General features: G+C 47.4%; 2 protein-coding genes across 7 annotated transcripts in view; one reads left to right on the top strand and one right to left on the bottom strand.

Annotated features, from left to right (window-relative positions):
- Window positions 1-26176, bottom strand: part of LOC146019819 (uncharacterized) — a 39603-nt gene that overhangs the window by 4126 nt on the left and 9301 nt on the right. For 2 of the 3 annotated variants that reach the window (XR_014450672.1, XM_083152395.1), the window contains exons 4-5: window positions 13984-14047; window positions 777-966 (exon numbers count right to left, since the gene is read on the bottom strand). Coding sequence is in view for 1 of the 3 variants with exons in the window: in XM_083152395.1 (XP_083008521.1) it covers window positions 777-966; window positions 13984-14047 (254 nt within the window). In the remaining 2 variants the exon portion in view is untranslated. The remainder of the gene's footprint in view (window positions 1-776; window positions 967-13983; window positions 14048-26176) is intronic. The other variant, XR_014450673.1, reaches the window with a different exon arrangement.
- The window catches only part of DUSP14 (dual specificity phosphatase 14), a 28269-nt gene continuing 15908 nt past the window's right edge, over window positions 13816-26176 (top strand). Inside the window, exon 1 of one of the 4 annotated variants that reach the window (XM_083152394.1) lies at window positions 13816-13926. Coding sequence is in view for 1 of the 4 variants with exons in the window: in XM_083152390.1 (XP_083008516.1) it covers window positions 13919-13966 (48 nt within the window). In the remaining 3 variants the exon portion in view is untranslated. Of the gene's footprint in view, window positions 13967-26176 lie in introns of all 4 variants that reach the window. The other 3 variants (XM_083152393.1, XM_083152390.1, XM_083152392.1) reach the window with 3 other exon arrangements.

The raw sequence follows: 26176 nt of genomic DNA, 5'->3' as shown, positions 1-26176 counted from the left end.
GGATCATGTATGATTGCCATCACTTGTGGGGAGCTAGGTAACTGATAAGAAAGGTGTCACCACAGGTGCTGGCAATCCTACATTACCAGGGAATCCCAGGAACAGAGCATTGTCTCCCTCATAGAGAGGGTCATGTATGAGCTCATATTTTACCAGTGTGTCGACTTAGGGTGTATGTTGCTATTTCAGGGATATAATAAGCAAGTTATTGCCTAGTGGGGGATCAGTGGGTTATATGAGGCCATATCCAAAAATCTAGTTCTACCGATGGCCGGATCAGACTGTGCAATTCTGGGGGAGCAGATCACGTCTAGGACTGAGACCAATTAAACAGGTTGAACTTGACCTGATCTACTATGTTACTATGCAACCAATTGGCTTCTAGTTATTTCAAATGTACAAATTAGATGATAGCTAGATTCTCATTGGTTGTCACTTTAGAAGCTTCGATTGAGTCTGTCCCCAATTCCCTTGCATAGGCTCTCAGTGTAAGGCTTCATTGGTCTATGGCAGGCCCTCCAGCTGATGTTTAACTACACATCCCAGCATGCCATTCAATGGTTTTAGCATGGCTAAATAGAAAAACTGCATGCTGGGATATTTAGTTCAGCAACAGCTGGAGGGCCAAAAGTTCCCCACCCCTGGTCTATGGGGCAGTGAGAGCAGTCATTCCGTAAGACCAGGCAGCTATGGGAAAGATCCCTGGAGCTCCTCACTCCGCATCCACCGGTCTCTCAGGGTCAGTGCCCCCATAACAGCCATGCGATCCCCCTGACCTTTCCATGCACACGCTGCAGATAAGGTTGTCTGTGAGCCCCGGGGGGGTGGGCTTAGAAGAGGGTATCAGGTGCAGGGAGACGTTCGCGCCATTGCTGGTAACACAGACACGCCCACAGCGCAGAGACAGCGGATGCCAACAATCAACAGTCAGCTCCTGCCCGTGGATCACACACCATCCTCTTCCGCCTGCAAGAGAACAAGAGATGATTATTCTCCGTGGGATTCGCTGGCACCGTATAACTTACCCCCCACACACCGCGACTCAGTTTATTAGGCAGATATATGGTCATTGTTCCCGGCCATTATTATTTTGTACTGTAGCACTAAGGAGCTACTTCCAGGGATGCGAGCCAGTGGTTATCTTAGCAATCATAATTATTATTACCAGTTATTTACATGCAAACCGATGAAACTAAGGTCCCATACACTGTGCTAGGTCATTTTATATGTATGCGATACCAGTCAGGGCTGCAGGATACGACATGTCCTCGTCGCAGCCATAACTATCTCCAAATCTGATATGTACGGCACCGCGCATCAGATCAGTACAGGAGGCAAATCACATACTATATGGCACAATCACGATTGGTTTTATGGATGTCAGCGTGCGAGCAGGGCCCTCTTACCATCTGTAATTGTCTAACTACCCAGTTTTTTATCCCTATTTCTAATTGTAAAGTGCAATGGAACCTGCTGCGCTGTGTAAGTAACTGCTAATAAATAAATAAATGATTTATCGGCCTGGTAGGTACAAACTGAGTGAAAAAGGGCCATATCGCACTAGTGCCTGGGCTACGGTAAGAATCAAACCCACAACCACAATGCTGTGAGGCAGTAAAGCATACCTCCCAACTTTGGCTGAGCTGGAGGCGGGACGTAGCTGTGCGCGCCGGAAATTTTGAGGGTGTGGCCTAATCTCGGGGGCGTGGCCTATACTCACGGCTCTCCCGCGAGGCCACGCCCTCATTTTGCCGCTCTGGGGGCATGACCCAGAGGCTCTGTGAGCCTCTAGCCATGCCCCCAGCCCCCTGGCTGCGAGAATAGACGCTGTGCGCATGCGCCTGGCGTTTATTCCCCGCTGCTTAGCAGCCGACAGGGGGGACTCCCAACAGCCCCCCCTCACCACGGGACACTGCCGGCCGCGGGAGGGACAGTGGGACAGGCCCTGATAATTGGGACTGTCCCGCTGTAATCGGGACTGTTGGGAGGTATGGTAAAGCTAACCACTACACTGTCTATGCTGCCCTATTTAGGTCACACCCACATAACCTTGCCACACCCATTTCCCATGAGATCACTCCTCTTCAGTGGTTATTACCTATGGGCTGCAGCCCCCCCCCAGGTAAAATCCACCATTGTTTCTGCCTAAAGTGAAGCCAGATGCAGTCTGTGAGACTGCTCTGGCTTCACTGTGACTGGCAGTGACTTCCTATTGGATGTCCGACCTGCCAGTCACCAAGGCAGTCCCATTGGGAGATGCCTCCGGGATGCCTCTCTGTGTGCAAATGTGCGGCAGCCCCCAAATCGGGTTCTGTGCATGCACAGTACCACGGACGACACTGCACATACGCCGGGCCCGGGAACCTTGACCAGCGCATGTGCAGTACTTATGAACTTACTGCAGATGCGCTGGCCCCATGCAGGGGACCGGCAGGACAGTGCGGGGAGCACAGCGGCAGCGAGGGGGGGGGGGCACATTGCAGCAGCCCCCTGCCTCCCAAATGGTAAGAGCCACCACTGCTCCTCTTGCGACCTGGCTCTTTCAGTATGAAAATCAGAACTGCAGCTCCGGGACATTCCATCTAATAGGTTCTCATGTAAGACAACGGAGTCATCGTTATGTATAAAGCAATTCATTAACCCAGAGCGTTTCTGTCCAGCCAGATTGGGAAGTTCTAGGTCACTCCCTGCCTGTTCTAATGCAGAAGCCTCTGATCTTGTATATGTGGTTGCCATTGATGGTGATTTTACACCTGGCCATCGATGGTTACCAACTAGGCAATGGATAACCATCGATGGTTTTACTAATTTAAGGTCATCCCAGTAGGCCAATCACAACCTGGGGCAGGGTTTTGCAGTTGTCAGGAGAAGGGCTATGGTCTGTGTCACGTCATTGGTATAACCCCCCCCCCCCCCAATCGTTACAGTGATAGTTATCCATGGAGCGAAACCATCTGGTTCTCCCTTAGGGAACCATTTATTAAGGATTGCATTTACAATGCGATCTGGGCAGAATATTACCACCCACTTGTGGGGATGTATAATCCTCTGAAAGGTTCCCTTCCCTGCAATGCACTCAGCCGGGCATCGGGGGGGGGGGGGGGGGGGGGGGGGGGGGTGTGTGTCTAAACAGCCGTGGTCAGTGCTGACCCCCCTGACCCGGCGGCCCATAGGCTACAATGTTGATACATCGGACAGCTCTGCGTCCCCAATAGTAACCTATGGGGGAAGTGACTGCAAGCGGGACAGGAGGGATTGCAGAAGGGACCGAAGATTCCTGCTGCGGTCCCTCCTGATACATTCAAGTGATACTAAACATTTGCCACTAACCCAATTTTGACACAAATATTAAATGATAATTGGGCCTCTTAATTATGTCAAAAGTATTCAACACTGGCCATAAACCAATGACAATGATGAGGATTCATCGATGGTCATCCCTAGGACAAACTTCTTACATTAATAAATGTGTAGGACAGGGATGGATGAGGACATAGCGCCACCTTCTGGCTTAGTGACTCATTTCTCTAAGAAGTCTGTTGCTGTTATCATACTTCGTACCAGTATCAGGTTTTGTTTCGAGGGCATTAATCAGTGCACTGTACGGCTCCGGTAAACAGCAAAGGGTAGCAACCCTACGCCCTCCATTTGCTGGAATTGCCCAGCTGCCTCTAGTACTAGTATTCCTTTGCCAAGAACCATTTGGTACACCTTCTGCTTAGGAAACTGGATCTTTCATGCAGTTTCTGTAATGCATCCTGCACGACTATTGCGGTGGTCAGAGCCGGCCTTATGCATAGGCAAACGCCTTGGGCATTTTGAAAACCTTGGAGCATGCAGCTCATACAACTGATCCAGCAGCAGCGGGAGTGCCAGGGATCAGGGGGGGTTGGGTTATAATAATGGGTGGTATACATGTAAGTCATTACTGTGTGGCATTATGTGTATAAGGACATTACTAATGTGCAGCATTTTGTGTAAGGGGAATTACTGTGTGGCATTATGTGTAATAGGGTATTACTTATGTCTGGTATAATGTGTAAGGAGAATTACTGTGTGGCATCATGTGTAATAGGCATTACTAATGTGTGGTATAACGTGTAAGGAGAATTACTGTGTGGCATCATGTGTAATAGGCATTACTATTGGGTGGTATAATGTGTAAGGGGAATTACTGTGTGGCATTATGTGTAATAGGCCATTACTAATGTGTGGTATAATGTGTAAGGGGAATTACTCTGTGGCATTATGTGTAATAGGGCATTACTTCTGTCTGGTATAATGTGTAAGGAGAATTACTGTGTGGCATTATGTGTAATAGGCCATTACTAATGTGTGGTATAATGTGTAAGGGGAATTACTGTGTGGCATTATGTGTAATAGGGCATTACTTATGTCTGGTATAATGTGTTAGGGGAATTACTGTGTGGCATCATGTGTAATAGGCATTACTAATGTGTGGCATAATGTGTAAGGGGCATTAATACTGTGTGCCATTATGTGTATAAGTGTCTGTATTACTATGTAGCATAACATTTATAAACTTAAGGGGGGCACCAACCAAAATCTTGTCTAGGGCATCAAATTAGCTAGGGCCGGCTCTGGCGGTAGTCTCACATCATGCAGCTTCTGCAATGCATCCTGCATGACTCTGGCGGTAGTCTCACATCATGCAGCCTCTGCAATGCATCCTGCATGACTCTGGCGGTAGTCTCACATCATGCAGCCTCTGCAATGCATCCTGCATGACTCTGGCGGTAGTCTCACATCATGCAGCCTCTGCAATGCATCCTGCATGACTCTGGCGGTAGTCTCACATCATGCAGCTTCTGCAATGCATCCTGCATGACTCTGGCGGTAGTCTCACATCATGCAGCTTCTGCAATGCTTCCTGCATGACTCTGGCGGTAGTCTCACATCGTGCAGCTTCTGCAATGCATCCTGCATGACTCTGGCGGTAGTCTCACATCGTGCAGCTTCTGCAATGCATCCTGCATGACTCTGGCGGTAGTCTCACATCGTGCAGCTTCTGCAATGCATCCTGCATGACTCTGGCGGTAGTCTCACATCGTGCAGCTTCTGCAATGCATCCTGCATGACTCTGGCGGTAGTCTTACATCGTGCAGCTTCTGCAATGCTTCCTGCATGACTCTGGCGGTAGTCTCACATCGTGCAGCATCTGCAATGCATCCTGCATGACTCTGGCGGTAGTCTCACATCGTGCAGCTTCTGCAATGCATCCTGCATGACTCTGGCGGTAGTCTCACATCATGCAGCTTCTGCAATGCTTCCTGCATGACTCTGGCGGTAGTCTCACATCATGCAGCCTCTGCAATGCATCCTGCATGACTCTGGCGGTAGTCTCACATCATGCAGCTTCTGCAATGCATCCTGCATGACTCTGGCGGTAGTCTCACATCATGCAGCTTCTGCAATGCATCCTGCATGACTCTGGCGGTAGTCTCACATCATGCAGCGTCTGCAATGCATCCTGCATGACTCTGGCGGTAGTCTCACATCATGCAGCGTCTGCAATGCATCCTGCATGACTCTGGCGGTAGTCTCACATCATGCAGCTTCTGCAATGCTTCCTGCATGACTCTGGCGGTAGTCTCACATCATGCAGCATCTGCAATGCTTCCTGCATGACTCTGGCGGTAGTCTCACATCATGCAGCATCTGCAATGCATCCTGCATGACTCTGGCGGTAGTCTCACATCATGCAGCTTCTGCAATGCTTCCTGCATGACTCTGGCGGTAGTCTCACATCATGCAGCGTCTGCAATGCATCCTGCATGGCCCTGGCGGTAGTCTCACATCATGCAGCGTCTGCAATGCATCCTGCATGACTCTGGCGGTAGTCTCACATCATGCAGCGTCTGCAATGCATCCTGCATGACTCTGGCGGTAGTCTCACATCATGCAGCATCTGCAATGCATCCTGCATGACTCTGGCGGTAGTCTCACATCATGCAGCTTCTGCAATGCTTCCTGCATGACTCTGGCGGTAGTCTCACATCATGCAGCTTCTGCAATGCACCCTGCATGACTCTGGCGGTAGTCTCACATCATGCAGCATCTGCAATGCATCCTGCATGACTCTGGCGGTAGTCTCACATCATGCAGCTTCTGCAATGCTTCCTGCATGACTCTGGCGGTAGTCTCACATCATGCAGCGTCTGCAATGCATCCTGCATGACTCTGGCGGTAGTCTCACATCATGCAGCGTCTGCAATGCATCCTGCATGACTCTGGCGGTAGTCTCACATCATGCAGCTTCTGCAATGCACCCTGCATGACTCTGGCGGTAGTCTCACATCATGCAGCTTCTGCAATGCACCCTGCATGACTCTGGCGGTAGTCTCACATCATGCAGCATCTGCAATGCATCCTGCATGACTCTGGCGGTAGTCTCACATCATGCAGCTTCTGCAATGCTTCCTGCATGACTCTGGCGGTAGTCTCACATCATGACAATCTGTTGCTCATCTTCAACAATTAAGCCAATGACTGCTCATGCTGATTTGCCTATTTTTACCCCACTTTTAGGAGGTTAACCTCTGCTAAGTCTGTAGTACTTTCCACACGTCATTGCTAGATAGCAGTATCTCACCCTTAAATGTAAAGCTTGTGTAGTTGCCCTTGTTCAGTTTGGCCACTGCTAAGTTAAGCATTGAGGTGTAGTCCATTTTCCTTACTTTGAAATACGGTGTTGGGGAAACGTGCTTGTATTGTTCTGTCATGCTGCGCATGGGTACATAGCCTACTGCAAAATACTGCATGCGGAGGTTTATTGTGACCTAAACATATAAAACATTCTAACATGGAGAATTACGTAGACCAGCGGTCCTGACCCCAAAGTGGGTCCCGACCTTCTCAGCACGGGGTCAAGACTCCATGTTACTGACCATCAGGTTGATGACTTTTCTAATCTCAGTCAGTGATTCAAGAAGTCTGAAAAAGATCTCTTGAATTGTCTATTTTAGACTCCTCCCATCACTCTGTGCCTCCACAATGCCGCCATGTATGTGCTGTCTGCTGACCACACGTGTATACCTCCCAACTGTCACGATTTTGGAGGGACAGTCCCGATTTTCGGGTCCTGTCCCGCTGTCCCACCCGCGGCAGGCATTGTCCCGCTGCGGGGGGGTGACAGTTGGGAGACCCCCAATCTAGTAGAATAGACGCTGTGCGCATGCGCACAGCGTCTATTCTCGTATGAAAATTAGGTCGCGGCTAATTAGCATAAGCCTCTGCCCTCATTTGCATACGCCCCGCCCCCTTTTCGGGCGCTGGCGCGGCATCGCCGCGCGAGTGTCCCTATTTCATACAGACAGAAGTTGGGAGGTATGCACGTGTGATGTGATGGGTTATGGTATATCAGACTCCTCCCATCACTCTGTGCCTCCACAATGCTGCCATGTATGTGCTGTCTGCTGACTACACGTGTGATGTGATGGGTTATGGTATATTAGACTCCTCCCATCACTCTGTGCCTCCACAATGCTGCCATATCTGTGCTGTCTGCTGACTACACATGTGATGTGATGGGTTATGGTATATCAGACTCCTCCCATCACTCTGTGCCTCCACAATGCTACCATGTCTGTGCTGTCTGCTGACCACACATGCATACCTCCCAACAGTCCCGATTACAGCGGGACAGTCCCGATTATCAGGGCCTGTCCCGATGTCCCTCCCGCGGCCGGCAGTGTCCCGCGGTGAGGGGGGGCTGTTGGGAGTCCCCCCTGTCGGCTGCTAAGCAGCGGGGAATAAACACTGTGCGCATGCGCACAGCATCTATTCCCGCAGCCAGGGGGCTGGTGGCATGGCTAGAGGCTCACAGAGCCTCTGGGTCATGCCCCATAGCGGCAAAATGGGGGCGTGGCCTCACGGGAGAGCCGCGAGTATAGGCCATGCCCCGGAATTAGGCCACCCCCCCCGAAATTTGTTGGGAGGTATGCACATGTGATGGGTTATGGTATATCAGACTCCTCCCATCACTCTGTGCCCCCACAATGCTGCCATGTGTGTGCTGTCTGCTGACTATACGTGTGATGTGATGGGTTATGGTATATCAGACTCCTCCCATCACTCTGTGCCTCCACAATGCTGCCATGTATGTGCTGTCTGCTGACTACACGTGTGATGTGATGGGTTATGGTATATCAGACTCCTCCCATCACTCTGTGCCTCCACAATGCTGCCATGTATGTGCTGTCTGCTGACTACACGTGTGATGTGATGGGTTATGGTATATCAGACTCCTCCCATCACTCTGTGCCTCCACAATGCTGCCATGTATGTGCTGTCTGCTGACTACATGTGTGATGTGATGGGTTATGGTATATCAGACTCCTCCCATCACTCTGTGCCTCCACAATGCTGCCATGTATGTTCTGTCTGCTGACTACACATGTGATGTGATGGGTTATGGTATATCAGACTCCTCCCATCACTCTCTGCCTCCACAATGCTGCCATGTATGTTCTGTCTGCTGACTACACGTGTGATGTGATGGGTTATGGTATATTAGACTCCTCCCATCACTCTGTGCCTCCACAATGCTGCCATGTATGTGCTGTCTGCTGACTACACGTGTGATGTGATGGGTTATGGTATATTAGACTCCTCCCATCACTCTGCGCCTCCACAATGCTGCCATGTATGTTCTGTCTGCTGACTACACGTGTGATGTGATGGGTTATGGTATATTAGACTCCTCCCATCACTCTGTGCCTCCACAATGCTGCCATGTATGTGCTGTCTGCTGACTACACGTGTGATGTGATGGGTTATGGTATATTAGACTCCTCCCATCACTCTGCGCCTCCACAATGCTGCCATGTATGTTCTGTCTGCTGACTACACGTGTGATGTGATGGGTTATGGTATATCAGACTCCTCCCATCACTCTCTGCCTCCACAATGCTGCCATGTATGTTCTGTCTGCTGACTACACATGTGATGTGATGACATTCTGCAGTAACTTGCTGGGGTCCTTCAATTATTTTTATCGTCTGATGGGGTCTCAGAGCAAAATAGTTTGAGGACCCCTGACCTAGACAATAACAGATTACACTTTCAGAAAACAGACAGACTAAGGACACAGCGCCACCTGCTGTCCATACAGGATAGTCAGATTCACCAGTACTTGGCATGCTCCAATACTGACTGCTGTGTGTAGATTCCCTCCATTCCCCCTGCTCACATCATGACACTGCCTGTCACATATACAACCACACAAATGAACAGGCCAGTCTTCATTAAATCATCTGTGCTGTGCCACATTGACAACAACTTGTTCTATACCCGTGAAAATCTCAGGATCGACCTTTCCGTGCATCCACCATTGCCAAGGTGACATTTTGTTGTGTCAACCTTTTGCCAGGTTTGACATAGTGCATGTCGATCTGGACATTGTCTGGGAGCCATCTGGATTCCATGGAAAGAAAACCCAATGTCTGCTCAGTCAGTGCTGACATGAAGTCTCCTACCGAGAGACTGTTGCCCAAAGCGATGAAAATCACGTTCCCTAATTGATAGTTTGCAATTAGTAATGAGCTGTAAACTGGTTCAGCTGCTTCGTGCATCAGGTTACACCAGGGCTGGGCAACAGCGGCCCTCCAGATGTTACTGAACTACACATCCCAGGATCTATGTGGCCATGCTGAAACTGATGCAAGGCATGCTGGGATGTGTAGTTCATCAACATCTGGAGGGCCGGTGTTGCCCAGCCCTGGGTTACACCATAGTTACCTCCCCTGCTGCATTCTGCAGGAGACTCCCTGACATAGCAGCAATCTCCCTCTCTCCCTCATTAGTCTAGCAATCTCCCTCATGTCACCTAGCCCACATTACACTGTTACATCATAGTTACCTCCCCTCCCGCATTCTGCAGGAGACTCCCTGACATAGCAGCAATCTCCCTCTCTCCCTCATTAGTCTAGCAATCTCCCTCATGTCACCTAGCCCACATTACACTGTTACATCATAGTTACCTCCCCTCCTGCAGGAGACTCCCTGACATAGCAGCAATCTCCCTCTCTCCCTCATTAGTCTAGCAATCTCCCTCATGTCACCTAGACCACATTACACTTACACCATAGTTACCTCCCCTCCTGCATTCTGCAGGAGACTCCCTGACTTAGCAGCAATCTCCCTCTCTCCCTCATTAGTATAGCAATCTCCCTCATGTCACCTAGTCCACATTACACTGTTACATCATAGTTACCTCCCCTCCTGCATTCTGCAGGAGACTCCCTGAAACAGCAGCAATCTCCCTCATTAGTCTAGCAATCTCCCTCATGTCACCTAGCCCACATTACACTGTTACATCATAGTTACCTCCCCTCCTGCATTCTGCAGGAGACTCCCTGACATAGCAGCAATCTCCCTCTCTCCCTCATTAGACTAGCAATCTCCCTCATGTCACCTAGTCCACATTACACTGTTACATCATAGTTACCTCCCCTCCTGCATTCTGCAGGAGACTCCCTGAAACAGCAGCAATCTCCCTCTCTCCCTCATTAGTCTAGCAATCTCCCTCATGTCACCTAGCCCACATTACACTGTTACATCATAGTTACCTACCCTTCTGCAGGAGACTCCCTGACATAGCAGCAATCTCCCTCATGTCACCTATACAGGACTGGGCACAGTATCTAGATGAGGCCACACCAGTGACCTATACAGAACTGGACACAGTGTCTAGATTAGGTGGTACCAGTGACCTATACAGAACTGGGCACAGTATATAGATGAGGTGGTACCAGTGACCTATACAGAACTGGGCACAGTATCTAGATGAGGCCGCACCAGTGACCTATACAGAACCGGGTACAGTATATAGATGAGGCCGCATCAGTGACCTATACAGAACCGGGCACAGTATCTAGATGAGGCCGCACCAGTGACCTATACAGAACCGGGCACAGTATCTAGATGAGGCCGCACCAGTGACCTATACAGAACTGGGCACAGTATCTAGATGAGGCCGCACCAGTGACCTATACAGAACTGGGCACAATATCTAGATGAGGCGGTACCAGTGACCTATACAGGACTGGGCACAGTGTCTAGATGAGGCCGCACCAGTGACCTATACAGAACTGGGCACAGTACTCTAGATGAGGCCGCGCCAGTGACCTATACAGAACCGGGCACAGTATCTAGATGAGGCCGCACCAGTGACCTATACAGAACTGGGCACAGTATCTAGATGAGGCCGCACCAGTGACCTATACAGAACTGGGCACAGTATCTAGATGAGGCCGCACCAGTGACCTTTACAGAACTGGGCACAGTATCTAGATGAGGCCGCACCAGTGACCTATACAGAACTGGGCACAGTATCTAGATGAGGCCGCACCAGTGACCTATACAGAACTGGGCACAGTATCTAGATGAGGCCGCACCAGTGACCTATACAGGACTGGGCACAGTATCTAGATGAGGCCGCATCAGTGACCTATACAGAACTGGGCACAGTATATAGATGAGGTGGTACCAGTGACCTATACAGAACTGGGCACAGTATCTAGATGAGGCCTCACCAGTGACCTATACAGAACCGGGCACAGTATCTAGATGAGGCCTCACCAGTGACCTGTACAGAACTGGGCACAGTATCTAGATGAGGCCTCACCAGTGACCTATACAGAACTGGGCACAGTATCTAGATGAGGCCGCACCAGTCACCTATACAGAACTGGGCACAGTATCTAGATGAGGCCCTACCAGTGACCTATACAGAACTGGGCACAGTATCTAGATGAGGCCGCACCAGTGCCCTATACAGAACTGGGCACAGTATCTAGATGAGGCCACATCAGTGACCTATACAGAACCGGGCACAGTATCTAGATGAGGCGGTACCAGTGACCTATACAGAACCGGGCACAGTATCTAGATGAGGCAGCACCAGTGACCTATACAGAACTGGGCACAGTATCTAGATGAGGCCACATCAGTGACCTATACAGAACCGGGCACAGTATATAGATGAGGTGGTACCAGTGACCTATACAGAACTGGGTACAGTATATAGATGAGGCCGCATCAGTGACCTATACAGAACCGGGCACAGTATCTAGATGAGGCGGTACCAGTGACCTATACAGGACTGAAAAAGGAGTGTATCCCTAAGGGCACCTAGGAGCGCGGGGAGTACTGTGTCAGGTGATAAGTACCTCGAAAAAAAAATATAAGGCAAGGCTGCCGCTTCTTTATTAAAGAGGATGTGTGGCCTCTTAAAAATGGAACAAACAGACAGGGAGTGACTTAATCCCAGGAACCGGGACGCTGTCACTTTAAGAAGCGCAGGACTGCCTTATTTTACAATATTAGTATACACAATCATTGTATTAATAAATTTGTATTTATTTAAAAAGTGTTTACAAGTTATTATGAAGTGCACTTCAACAGTTTCAATCAATAATACATAAAATCCACAAACCTGACAAACAACAAATAACACAAATGGCTGGCTGGGTGTTTAAGAGGCAATTTGGCAGGCTTTATGGCATGAGATTATTCTTTTTGTTTATAATTTGTAATCCATGGTATAGTTACCAGTCCAGGTCACAGTCAGTGTTCTCCAGCAGTGAATATGTGCATGGGGATGCCTCCTGGAACAGATGAAATTCTGTAGGTGGCACGTCACGGATCCTCCCTTACCAGTATAGGAACTGGATAACAGCTGTCCACTGTGGATGTGACTCGGCTCGGCTGGGAATAACGAAGGTGTGTGATGCAGTGTGGAGCTCAAAAACGCGTTTCTCCGCCTTGCCAAACTGAGGAAGCCGCCGACAGATACGCAAGGCGGAGAAACGCGTTTTTGAGCTCCACACTGCATCACACACCTTCGTTATTCCCAGCCGAGCCGAGTCACATCCACAGTGGACAGCTGTTATCCAGTTCCTATACTGGTAAGGGAGGATCCGTGACGTGCCACCTACAGAATTTCATCTGTTCCAGGAGGCATCCCCATGCACATATTCACTGCTGGAGAACACTGACTGTGACCTGGACTGGTAACTATACCATGGATTACAAATTATAAACAAAAAGAATAATCTCATGCCATAAAGCCTGCCAAATTGCCTCTTAAACACCCAGCCAGCCATTTGTGTTATTTGTTGTTTGTCAGGTTTGTGGATTTTATGTATTATTGATTGAAACTGTTGAAGTGCACTTCATAATAACTTGTAAACACTTTTTAAATAAATACAAATTTATTAATACAATGATTGTGTATACTAATATTGTAAAATAAGGCAGTCCTGCGCTTCTTAAAGTGACAGCGTCCCGGTTCCTGGGATTAAGTCACTCCCTGTCTGTCTATACAGGACTGGGCACAGTATATAGATGAGGCGGTACCAGTGACCTATACAGGACTGGGCACAGTGTGTAGATGAGGTGGTACCAGTGACCTATACAGAACTGGGTACAGTATATAGATGAGGCCACATCAGTGACCTATACAGAACCAGGCACAGTATCTAGGTGAGGCTGCACCAGTGACCTATACAGGACTGGGCACAGTGTGTAGATGAGGTGGTACCAGTCAGTGAGAGAACTGGGCACAGCAGGAGGGTGAGTGACATACTATATAGTTCTGCACCTGGGACTGCCACCCACAAGTTCCACCCCTGGTATACACTGTCACTGTACATTACACACAATACACCTGTGTATTACACATAACAGGGGGCGTGGCTATGTGATGACGCCAGACACCATCCCCAGCCCCCGTATAACATCCCCGCGTTACCCAGGTAACCTTTATGACATTCCGAGCACTGACGTCACGCAGGTCCGTGATTGGCTGTCTGACCTCCCGCAGGGGGGGCGCGCCGCTGCACGAAACATTGGGAGCTTATTCTCTGCGCTGGCATTGGCTGGCGGGGGTCATGTGATGTGCAGGTGGGTTAACCCGTGCAGTGACGAAGAGCTGCGTAGACAGGTAACAGGGTCTCTCACCTGGCTGCGCTTCCCGGGGGTCATCCCGTCTGTCCACAGGAGGGGTCCGCGGGGACTGCTGCTGCTGGCACAAGAGAGGTCACAGTCACTCACCGCCACACCGCTGTATAGGGGGTACACACGCGGCATATATAGGGTGGCACACAGCTACACAGGGGGCATATAAAGGGTGGGTACAGGTCACCTGGTGGGGGTACACTATGCTGCAGTGTAAGTGGTATACAGTGATACAGGACATGGGGCTGTGTGGGTACAGGTCACCTGGTGGGGGTACACTATGCTGCAGTGTAAGTGGTATACAGTGATACAGGGCATGGGGCTGTGTGGGTACAGGTCACCTGGTGGGGGTACACTATGCTGCAGTGTAAGTGGTATACAGTGATACAGGACATGGGGCTGTGTGGGTACAGGTCACCTGGTGGGGGTACACTATGCTGCAGTGTAAGTGGTATACAGTGATACAGGACATGGGGTGTGTGGGTACAGGTCACCTGGTGGGGTTACACTATGCTGCAGTGTAAGTGGTATACAGTGATACAGGACATGGGGCTGTGTGGGTACAGGTCACCTGGTGGGGGTACACTATGCTGCAGTGTAAGTGGTATTCAGTGATACTGGACATGGGGCTGTGTGGGTACAGGTCACCTGGTGGGGGTACACTATGCTGCAGTGTAAGTGGTATACAGTGATACAGGACATGGGGCTGTGTGGGTACAGGTCACCTGGTGGGGGTACACTATGCTGCAGTGTAAGTGGTATACAGTGATACAGGGCATGGGGCTGTGTGGGTACAGGTCACCTGGTGGGGGTACACTATGCTGCAGTGTAAGTGGTATACAGTGATACAGGACATGGGGCTGTGTGGGTACAGGTCACCTGGTGGGGGTACACTATGCTGCAGTGTAAGTGGTATACAGTGATACAGGACATGGGGTGTGTGGGTACAGGTCACCTGGTGGGGTTACACTATGCTGCAGTGTAAGTGGTATACAGTGATACAGGACATGGGGCTGTGTGGGTACAGGTCACCTGGTGGGGGTACACTATGCTGCAGTGTAAGTGGTATTCAGTGATACTGGACATGGGGCTGTGTGGGTACAGGTCACCTGGTGGGGGTACACTATGCTGCAGTGTAAGTGGTATACAGTGATACAGGACATGGGGCTGTGTGGGTACAGGTCACCTGGTGGGGGTACACTATGCTGCAGTGTAAGTGGTATACAGTGATACAGGGCATGGGGCTGTGTGGGTACAGGTCACCTGGTGGGGGTACACTATGCTGCAGTGTAAGTGGTATACAGTGATACATGACATGGTGCTGTGTGGGTACAGGTCACCTGGTGGGGTACACTATGCTGCAGTGTAAGTGGTATACAGTGATACAGGACATGGGGCTGTGTGGGTACAGGTCACCTGGTGGGGGTACACTATGCTGCAGTGTAAGTGGTATACAGTGATACAGGACATGGGGCTGTGTGGGTACAGGTCACCTGGTGGGGGTACACTATGCTGCAGTGTAAGTGGTATACAGTGATCAGGACATGGGGCTGTGTGGGTACAGGTCACCTGGTGGGGGTACACTATGCTGCAGTGTAAGTGGTATACAGTGATACAGGGCATGGGGCTGTGTGGGTACAGGTCACCTGGTGGGGGTACACTATGCTGCAGTGTAAGTGGTATACAGTGATACAGGACATGGGGCTGTGTGGGTACAGGTCACCTGGTGGGGGTACACTATGCTGCAGTGTAAGTGGTATACAGTGATACAGGACATGGGGTGTGTGGGTACAGGTCACCTGGTGGGGGTACACTATGCTGCAGTGTAAGTGGTATACAGTGATACAGGACATGGGGCTGTGTGGGTACAGGTCACCTGGTGGGGGTACACTATGCTGCAGTGTAAGTGGTATACAGTGATACAGGACATGGGGCTGTGTGGGTACAGGTCACCTGGTGGGGGTACACTATGCTGCAGTGTAAGTGGTATTCAGTGATACAGGACATGGGGCTGTGTGGGTACAGGTCACCTGGTGGGGGTACACTATGCTGCAGTGTAAGTGGTATACAGTGATACAGGACATGGGGCTGTGTGGGTACAGGTCACCTGGTGGGTGTACACTATGCTGCAGTGTAAGTGGTATACAGTGATACAGGACATGGGGCTGTGTGGGTACAGGTCACCTGGTGGGGGTACACTATGCTGCAGTGTAAGTGATATTCAGTGATACAGGACATGGGGCTGTGTGGGTACAGGTCACCTGGTGGGGGTACACTATGCTGCAGTGTAAGTGGTATACAGTGATACAGGACATGGGGCTGTGTGGGTACAGGTCACCTGGTGGGGGTACACTATGCTGCAGTGTAAGTGATATTCAGTGATACAGGACATGGGGCTGTGTGGGTACAGGTCACCTGGTGGGGGTACACTATGCTGCAGTGTAAGTGATATACAGCATACTTGCCTACCTGACCCTCTCCATGCGGGAGAAAATGCTCTGTTCCTGGAATTCCCAGGTAATGTATGATTGCCAGCACCTGTGGTGAAACGCCTTTACCCAGGTGCTTGCAATCATACATTACCAGGTAATCCCAGGAACAGAGCATTTTCTCCCGCATGGAGAGGGTCAGGTAGGCAAGTATGATATAAAGTGATACAGGGCATGGGGCCGTGTGGGTACAGGTCACCTGGTGGGGGTATACAATGCTGCAGTGTAAGTGGATTCAGTGCACTGGGGTGTGTGTGTGTGCACGGGGGGGGGAGGAGTTACCTGGTGAGGGTACACTTTGCTGCAGTGTAAGTGCTATACAGTGCACTGGTGTGTGTGTGTGTGGGGGGGGGGGTTGTTGCGGGTGTTACCTGGTGAGGGTACACTTGTTATAAGTAGTTGCAATGTAATGATCTAACTAGTAACTAGAACAGCACTGGAAAGCCACACATTACATACCACCATGTATATACTGTACATATTTATGTTATAACACTCCCCGATATTGGGGGGGGGGGGGGGGGGGGGTGTCACACCAGGTATATATACCATACTTGCCTACCTGACCCTCTCCATGAGGGAGAAAATGCTCTGCTCCTGGGCTTCCCTTGTAATGTATGATTGCCAGCACCTGTGGTGACACCTTTCTTATCAATTAACTAGCTCCCCACAGGTGCTGGCAATCAGACATTACCAGGGAAGCCCAGGAGCAGAGCATTTTCTCCCTCATGGAGAGGGTCAGGTAGGCAAGTATGATACATACTGTACATTTAGGTCATGACAATCCCGATATTGGGGGTCACACCAGGTGTATATACTGTACATTTATGTTCTGACAATCCCCGATATTGGGGGTCACACCAGGTGTATATACTGTACATTTAGGTTATGACAATCCCGATATTGGGGGTCACACCAGGTGTATATATACTGTACATTTATGTTCTGACAGTCCCTGATATTAGGGGGTCACACCAGGTGTATATACTGTACATTTATGTTCTGACAATCCCCGATATTGGGGGGTCACACCAGGTGTATATACTGTACATTTAGGTTATGACAATCCCGATATTAGGGGTCACAGCAGGTGTGTATATACTGTACATTTATGTTATGACAATCTCCGATATTGGGGGGTCACACCAGGTATATATATACTGTACATTTATGTTCTGACAATCCCCGATATTGGGGGGTCACACCAGGTGTATATACTGTACATTTAGGTTATGACAATCCCGATATTAGGGGTCACAGCAGGTGTATGTATACTGTACATTTATGTTATGACAATCTCCGATATTGGGGGGTCACACCAGGTGTATATACTGTACATTTATGTTCTGACAATCCCCGATATTGGGGGTCACACCAGGTGAATATACTGTACATTTATGTTCTGGCAATCCCCGATATTGGGGGTCACACCAGGTATATATATACTGTACATTTATGTTCTGACAATCCCCGATATTGGGGGTCACACCAGGTGTATATACTGTACATTTATGTTCTGACAATCCCCGATATTGGGGGCGTCACACCAGGTGTATATACTGTACATTTATGTTCTGACAATCCCCGATATTGGGGGTCACACCAGGTGTATATACTGTACATTTATGTTCTGACAATCCCCGATATTGGGGGTCACACCAGGTGTATATACTGTACATTTATGTTCTGACAATCCCCGATATTGGGGGGTCACACCAGGTGTATATACTGTACATTTATGTTCTGACAATCCCCGATATTGGGGGTCACACCAGGTGTATATACTGTACATTTATGTTCTGACAATCCCCGATATTAGGGGTCACACCAGGTGTATATACTGTACATTTATGTTCTGACAATCCCCGATATTGGGGGTCACCCCAGGTATATATATACTGTACATTTATGTCCTGACAATCCCCGATATTGGGGGTCACACCAGGTGTATATACTGTACATTTATGTTCTGACAATCCCGATATTAGGGGTCACACCAGGTGTATAAACTGTACATTTATGTTCTGACAATCCCGATATTGGGGGTCACACCAGGTATATATACTGTACATTTATGTTCTGACAATCCCGATATTGGGGGGTCACACCAGGTATATATACTGTACATTTATGTTCTGACAATCCCCGATATTGGGGGTCACACCAGGTGTATATACTGTACATTTATGTCCTGACAATCCCCGATATTGGGGGTCACACCAGGTGTATATACTGTACATTTATGTCCTGACAATCCCCGATATTGGGGGGTCACACCAGGTGTATATACTGTACATTTATGTCCTGACAATCCCCGATATTGGGGGGTCACACCAGGTGTATATACTGTACATTTATGTTCTGACAATCCCCGATATTGGGGGTCACACCAGGTGTATATACTGTACATTTATGTTCTGACAATCCCCGATATTGGGGGTCACACCAGGTGTATATACTGTACATTTATGTCCTGACAATCCCCGATATTGGGGGGTCACACCAGGTGTATATACTGTACATTTATGTCCTGACAATCCCCGATATTGGGGGGTCACACCAGGTGTATATACTGTACATTTATGTTCTAACAATCCCCGATATTGGGGGTCACACCAGGTGTATATACTGTACATTTATGTTCTGACAATCCCCGATATTGGGGGGTCACACCAGGTGTATATACTGTACATTTATGTTCTGACAATCCCCGATATTGGGGGTCACACCAGGTGTATATACTGTACATTTATGTTCTGACAATCCCCGATATTGGGGGTCACACCAGGTGTATATACTGTACATTTATGTTCTGACAATCCCCGATATTAGGGGTCACACCAGGTATATATATACTGTACATTTATGTTCTGACAATCACCGATATTGGGGGTCACACCAGGTGTATATACTGTACATTTATGTTCTGACAATCCCCGGAATTGGGGGTCACACCAGGTGTATATACTGTACATTTATGTTCTGACAATCCCCGGAATTGGGGGTCACACCAGGTGTATATACTGTACATTTATGTTCTGACAATCCCCGATATTGGGGGTCACACCAGGTATATATACTGTACATTGATGTTCTGACAATCCCCGATATTGGGGGGTCACACCAGGTATATATATACTGTACATTTATATTCTGACAATCCCCGATATTGGGGGTCACACCAGGTGTATATACTGTACATTTATGTCCTGACAATCCCCGATATTGGGGGTCACACCAGGTATATATACTGTACATTTATGTCCTGACAATCCCCGATATTGGGGGGTCACACCAGGTGTATATACTGTACATTTATGTCCTGACAATCCCCGATATTGGGGGGTCACACCAGGTATATATACTGTACATTTATGTCCTGACAATCCCCGATATTGGGGGGTCACACCAGGTGTATATACTGTACATTTATGTTCTGACAATCCCCGATATTGGGGGGACACACCAGGTATATATATACTGTACATTTATGTTCTGACAATCCCCGATATTGGGTGTCACACCAGGTATATATACTGTATATTTATGTTATGACAATCCCCGATATTGGGGGTCACACCAGGTATATATACTGTACATTTATGTTCTGACAATCCCCGATATTGGGGGTCACACCAGGTATATATACTGTACATTTATATTCTGACAATCCCCGTTATTGGGGGTCACACCAGGTGTATATACTGTACATTTATGTTCTGACAATCCCCGATATTGGGGGTCACACCAGGTGTATATACTGTACATTTATGTTCTGACAATCCCCGATATTGGGGGTCACACCAGGTGTATATACTGTACATTTATGTTCTGACAATCACCGATATTGGGGGTCACACCAGGTATATATACTGTACATTGATGTTCTGACAATCCCCGATATTGGGGGGTCACACCAGGTGTATATATACTGTACATTTATATTCTGACAATCCCCGATATTGGGGGTCACACCAGGTATATATATACTGTACATTTATGTCCTGACAATCCCCGATATTGGGGGTCACACCAGGTGTATATACTGTACATTTATGTTCTGACAATCCCCGATATTGGGGGGTCACACCAGGTATATATATACTGTACATTTATGTCCTGACAATCCCCGATATTGGGGGTCACACCAGGTATATATACTGTACATTTATGTCCTGACAATCCCCGATATTGGGGGGTCACACCAGGTGTATATACTGTACATTTATGTCCTGACAATCCCCGATATTGGGGGGTCACACCAGGTATATATACTGTACATTTATGTCCTGACAATCCCCGATATTGGGGGGTCACACCAGGTGTATATACTGTACATTTATGTTCTGACAATCCCCGATATTGGGGGGTCACACCAGGTGTATATACTGTACATTTATGTTCTGACAATCCCCGATATTGGGGGGACACACCAGGTATATATATACTGTACATTTATGTTCTGACAATCCCCGATATTGGGTGTCACACCAGGTATATATACTGTATATTTATGTTATGACAATCCCCGATATTGGGGGTCACACCAGGTATATATACTGTACATTTATGTTCTGACAATCCCCGATATTGGGGGTCACACCAGGTATATATACTGTACATTTATATTCTGACAATCCCCGTTATTGGGGGTCACACCAGGTGTATATACTGTACATTTATGTTCTGACAATCCCCGATATTGGGGGTCACACCAGGTGTATATACTGTACATTTATGTTCTGACAATCCCCGATATTGGGGGTCACACCAGGTGAATATACTGTACATTTATGTTCTGACAATCCCCGATATTGGGGGTCACACCAGGTATATATACTGTACATTTATGTTCTGACAATCCCCGATATTGGGGGTCACACCAGGTGTATATACTGTACATTTATGTTCTGACAATCCCCGATATTGGGGGTCACACCAGGTGTATATACTGTACATTTATGTTCTGACAATCCCAGATATTGGGGGTCACACCAGGTATATATACTGTACATTTATGTTCTGACAATCCCCAATATTGGGGGTCACACCAGGTGTATATACTGTACATTTATGTTCTGACAATCCCCGATATTGGGGGTCACACCAGGTATATATACTGTACATTTATGTTCTGACAATCCCCGATATTGGGGGTCACACCAGGTGTATATACTGTACATTTATGTTCTGACAATCCCCGATATTGGGGGTCACACCAGGTGTATATACTGTACATTTATGTTCTGACAATCCCCGATATTGGGGGTCACACCAGGTGAATATACTGTACATTTATGTTCTGACAATCCCCGATATTGGGGGTCACACCAGGTATATATACTGTACATTTATGTTCTGACAATCCCCGATATTGGGGGTCACACCAGGTGTATATACTGTACATTTATGTTCTGACAATCCCCGATATTGGGGGTCACACCAGGTGAATATACTGTACATTTATGTTCTGACAATCCCCGATATTGGGGGTCACACCAGGTATATATACTGTACATTTATGTTCTGACAATCCCCGATATTGGGGGTCACACCAGGTGTATATACTGTACATTTATGTTCTGACAATCCCCGATATTGGGGGTCACACCAGGTATATATACTGTACATTTATGTTCTGACAATCCCCGATATTGGGGGTCACACCAGGTGTATATACTGTACATTTATGTTCTGACAATCCCCGATATTGGGGGTCACACCAGGTGTATATACTGTACATTTATGTTCTGACAATCCCCGATATTGGGGGTCACACCAGGTGTATATACTGTACATTTATGTTCTGACAATCCCCGATATTGGGGGGTCACACCAGGTGTATATACTGTACATTTATGTTCTGACAATCCCCGATATTGGGGGTCACACCAGGTGTATATACTGTACATTTATGTTCTGACAATCCCCGATATTAGGGGTCACACCAGGTATATATATACTGTACATTTATGTTCTGACAATCCCCGATATTGGGGGTCACACCAGGTGTATATACTGTACATTTATGTTCTGACAATCCCCGATATTGGGGGTCACACCAGGTGTATATACTGTACATTTATGTTCTGACAATCCCCGATATTGGGGGGTCACACCAGGTGTATATACTGTACATTTATGTTCTGACAATCCCCGATATTGGGGGGTCACACCAGGTATATATACTGTACATTTATGTCCTGACAATCCCCGATATTGGGGGGTCACACCAGGTATATATACTGTACATTTATGTCCTGACAATCCCCGATATTGGGGGTCACACCAGGTGTATATACTGTACATTTATGTTCTGACAATCCCCGATATTGGGGGGTCACACCAGGTGTATATACTGTACATTTATGTTCTGACAATCCCCGATATTGGGGGGTCACACCAGGTATATATATACTGTACATTTATGTTCTGACAATCCCCGATATTGGGTGTCACACCAGGTATATATACTGTACATTTATGTTCTGACAATCCCCGATATTGGGGGGTCACACCAGGTATATATATACTGTACATTTATGTTCTGACAATCCCCGATATTGGGGGTCACACCAGGTGTATATACTGTACATTTATGTCCTGACAATCCCCGATATTGGGGGGTCACACCAGGTGTATATACTGTACATTTATGTCCTGACAATCCCCGATATTGGGGGGTCACACCAGGTATATATATACTGTACATTTATGTTCTGACAATCCCCGATATTGGGGGTCACACCAGGTGTATATACTGTACATTTATGTTCTGACAATCCCCGATATTGGGGGGTCACACCAGGTATATATACTGTACATTTATGTTCTGACAATCCCCGATATTGGGGGTCACACCAGGTATATATATACTGTACATTTATGCTCTGACAATCCCGATATTGGGGCGTCACACCAGGTGTATATACTGTACATTTATGTTCTGACAATCCCCGATATTGGGGGTCACACCAGGTGTATATACTGTACATTTATGTTCTGACAATCCCCGATATTGGGGGGTCACACCAGGTATATATATACTGTACATTTATGTTCTGACAATCCCCGATATTGGGTGTCACACCAGGTATATATACTGTACATTTATGTTCTGACAATCCCCGATATTGGGGGGTCACACCAGGTATATATATACTGTACATTTATGTTCTGACAATCCCCGATATTGGGGGGTCACACCAGGTATATATACTGTACATTTATGTTCTGACAATCCCCGATATTGGGGGTCACACCAGGTGTATACACTGTACATTTATGTTATGACAATCCCTGATATTGGGGGTCACACCAGGTGTATATACTGTACATTTATGTTCTGACAATCCCCGATATTGGGGGTCGCACCAGGTGTATATACTGTACATTTATGTTCTGACAATCCCGATATTGGGGGTCGCACCAGGTATATATACTGTACATTTATGTTCTGACAATCCCCGATATTGGGGGTCACACCAGGTGTATATACTGTACATTTATGTTATGACAATCCCCGATATTGGGGGTCACACCAGGTGTATATACTGTACATTTATGTTCTGACAATCCCCGATATTGGGGGGTCACACCAGGTATATATACTGTACATTTATGTCCTGACAATCCCCGATATTGGGGGGTCACACCAGGTGTATATACTGTACATTTATGTTCTGACAATCCCCGATATTGGGGGTCACACCAGGTGTATATACTGTACATTTATGCTCTGACAATCCCCGATATTGGGGGTCACACCAGGTGTATATATACTGTACATTTATGTCCTGACAATCCCAGATATTGGGGGGTCACACCAGGTGTGTATATACTGTACATTTATGTCCTGACAATCCCAGATATTGGGGGGTCACACCAGGTGTGTATATACTGTACATTTATGTCCTGACAATCCCCGATATTGGGGGGTCACACCAGGTGTATATACTGTAAATTTATGTTCTGACAATCCCCGATATTGGGGGGTCACACCAGGTGTATATACTGTAAATTTATGTTCTGACAATCCCGATATTGGGGGGTCACACCAGGTATATATACTGTGCATTTATGTTATGACAATCCCCGATATTGGGGGGTCACACCAGGTATATATACTGTACATTTATGTTCTGACAATCCCCGTTATTGGGGGTCACACCAGGTATATATACTGTACATTTATGTTCTGACAATCCCCGTTATTGGGGGTCACACCAGGTGTATATACTGTACATTTATGTCCTGACAATCCCCGATATTGGGGGTCACACCAGGTATATATACTGTACATTTATGTTCTGACAATCCCCGATATTGGGGGTCACACCAGGTGTATATACTGTACATTTATGTTCTGACAATCCCCGATATTGGGGGTCACACCAGGTGTATATACTGTACATTTATGTTCTGACAATCCCCGATATTGGGGGTCACACCAGGTGTATATACTGTACATTTATGTTCTGACAATCCCCGTTATTGGGGGTCACACCAGGTATATATATATATATACTGTACATTTATGTTCTGACAATCCCCGTTATTGGGGGTCACACCAGGTATATATATATACTGTACATTTATGTTCTGACAATCCCCGTTATTGGGGGTCACACCAGGTATATATATATACTGTACATTTATGTTCTGACAATCCCCGTTATTGGGGGTCACACCAGGTATATATATATACTGTATGTTCTGACAATCCCCGATATTGGGGGTCACACCAGGTATATATACTGTACATTTATGTTCTGACAATCCCTGTTATTGGGGGTCACACCAGGTGTATATACTGTACATTTATGTCCTGACAATCCCCGATATTGGGGGTCACACCAGGTATATATACTGTACATTTATGTTCTGACAATCCCCGATATTGGGGGTCACACCAGGTGTATATACTGTACATTTATGTTCTGACAATCCCCGATATTGGGGGTCACACCAGGTGTATATACTGTACATTTATGTTCTGACAATCCCCGATATTGGGGGTCACACCAGGTGTATATACTGTACATTTATGTTCTGACAATCCCCGTTATTGGGGGTCACACCAGGTATATATATATACTGTACATTTATGTTCTGACAATCCCCGTTATTGGGGGTCACACCAGGTATATATATATACTGTACATTTATGTTCTGACAATCCCCGTTATTGGGGGTCACACCAGGTATATATATATACTGTACATTTATGTTCTGACAATCCCCGATATTGGGGGTCACACCAGGTGTATATACTGTACATTTATGTCCTGACAATCCCCGATATTGGGGGGTCACACCAGGTGTATATACTGTACATTTATGTCATGACAATCCCCAATATTAGGGGTCACACCAGGTGTATATACTGTAAATTTATGTTCTGACAATCCCGATATTGGGGGGTCACACCAGGTGTATATACTGTACATTTATGTTCTGACAATCCCCGTTATTGGGGGTCACACCAGGTGTATATACTGTACATTTATGTCCTGACAATCCCCGATATTGGGGGTCACACCAGGTGTATATACTGTACATTTATGTTCTGACAATCCCCGTTATTGGGGGTCACACCAGGTATATATATATACTGTAAATTTATGTTCTGACAATCCCAGATATTGGGGGGTCACACCAGGTGTATATACTGTACATTTATGTTCTGACAGTCCCCGATATTGGGG

Source organism: Crinia signifera, chromosome 7, assembly GCF_055691185.1.
Source record: "Crinia signifera chromosome 7, ASM5569118v1, whole genome shotgun sequence".
Taxonomy (NCBI): Eukaryota; Metazoa; Chordata; class Amphibia; order Anura; family Myobatrachidae; genus Crinia; species Crinia signifera.
This window is presented reverse-complemented; position numbering and strand designations above follow the sequence as displayed.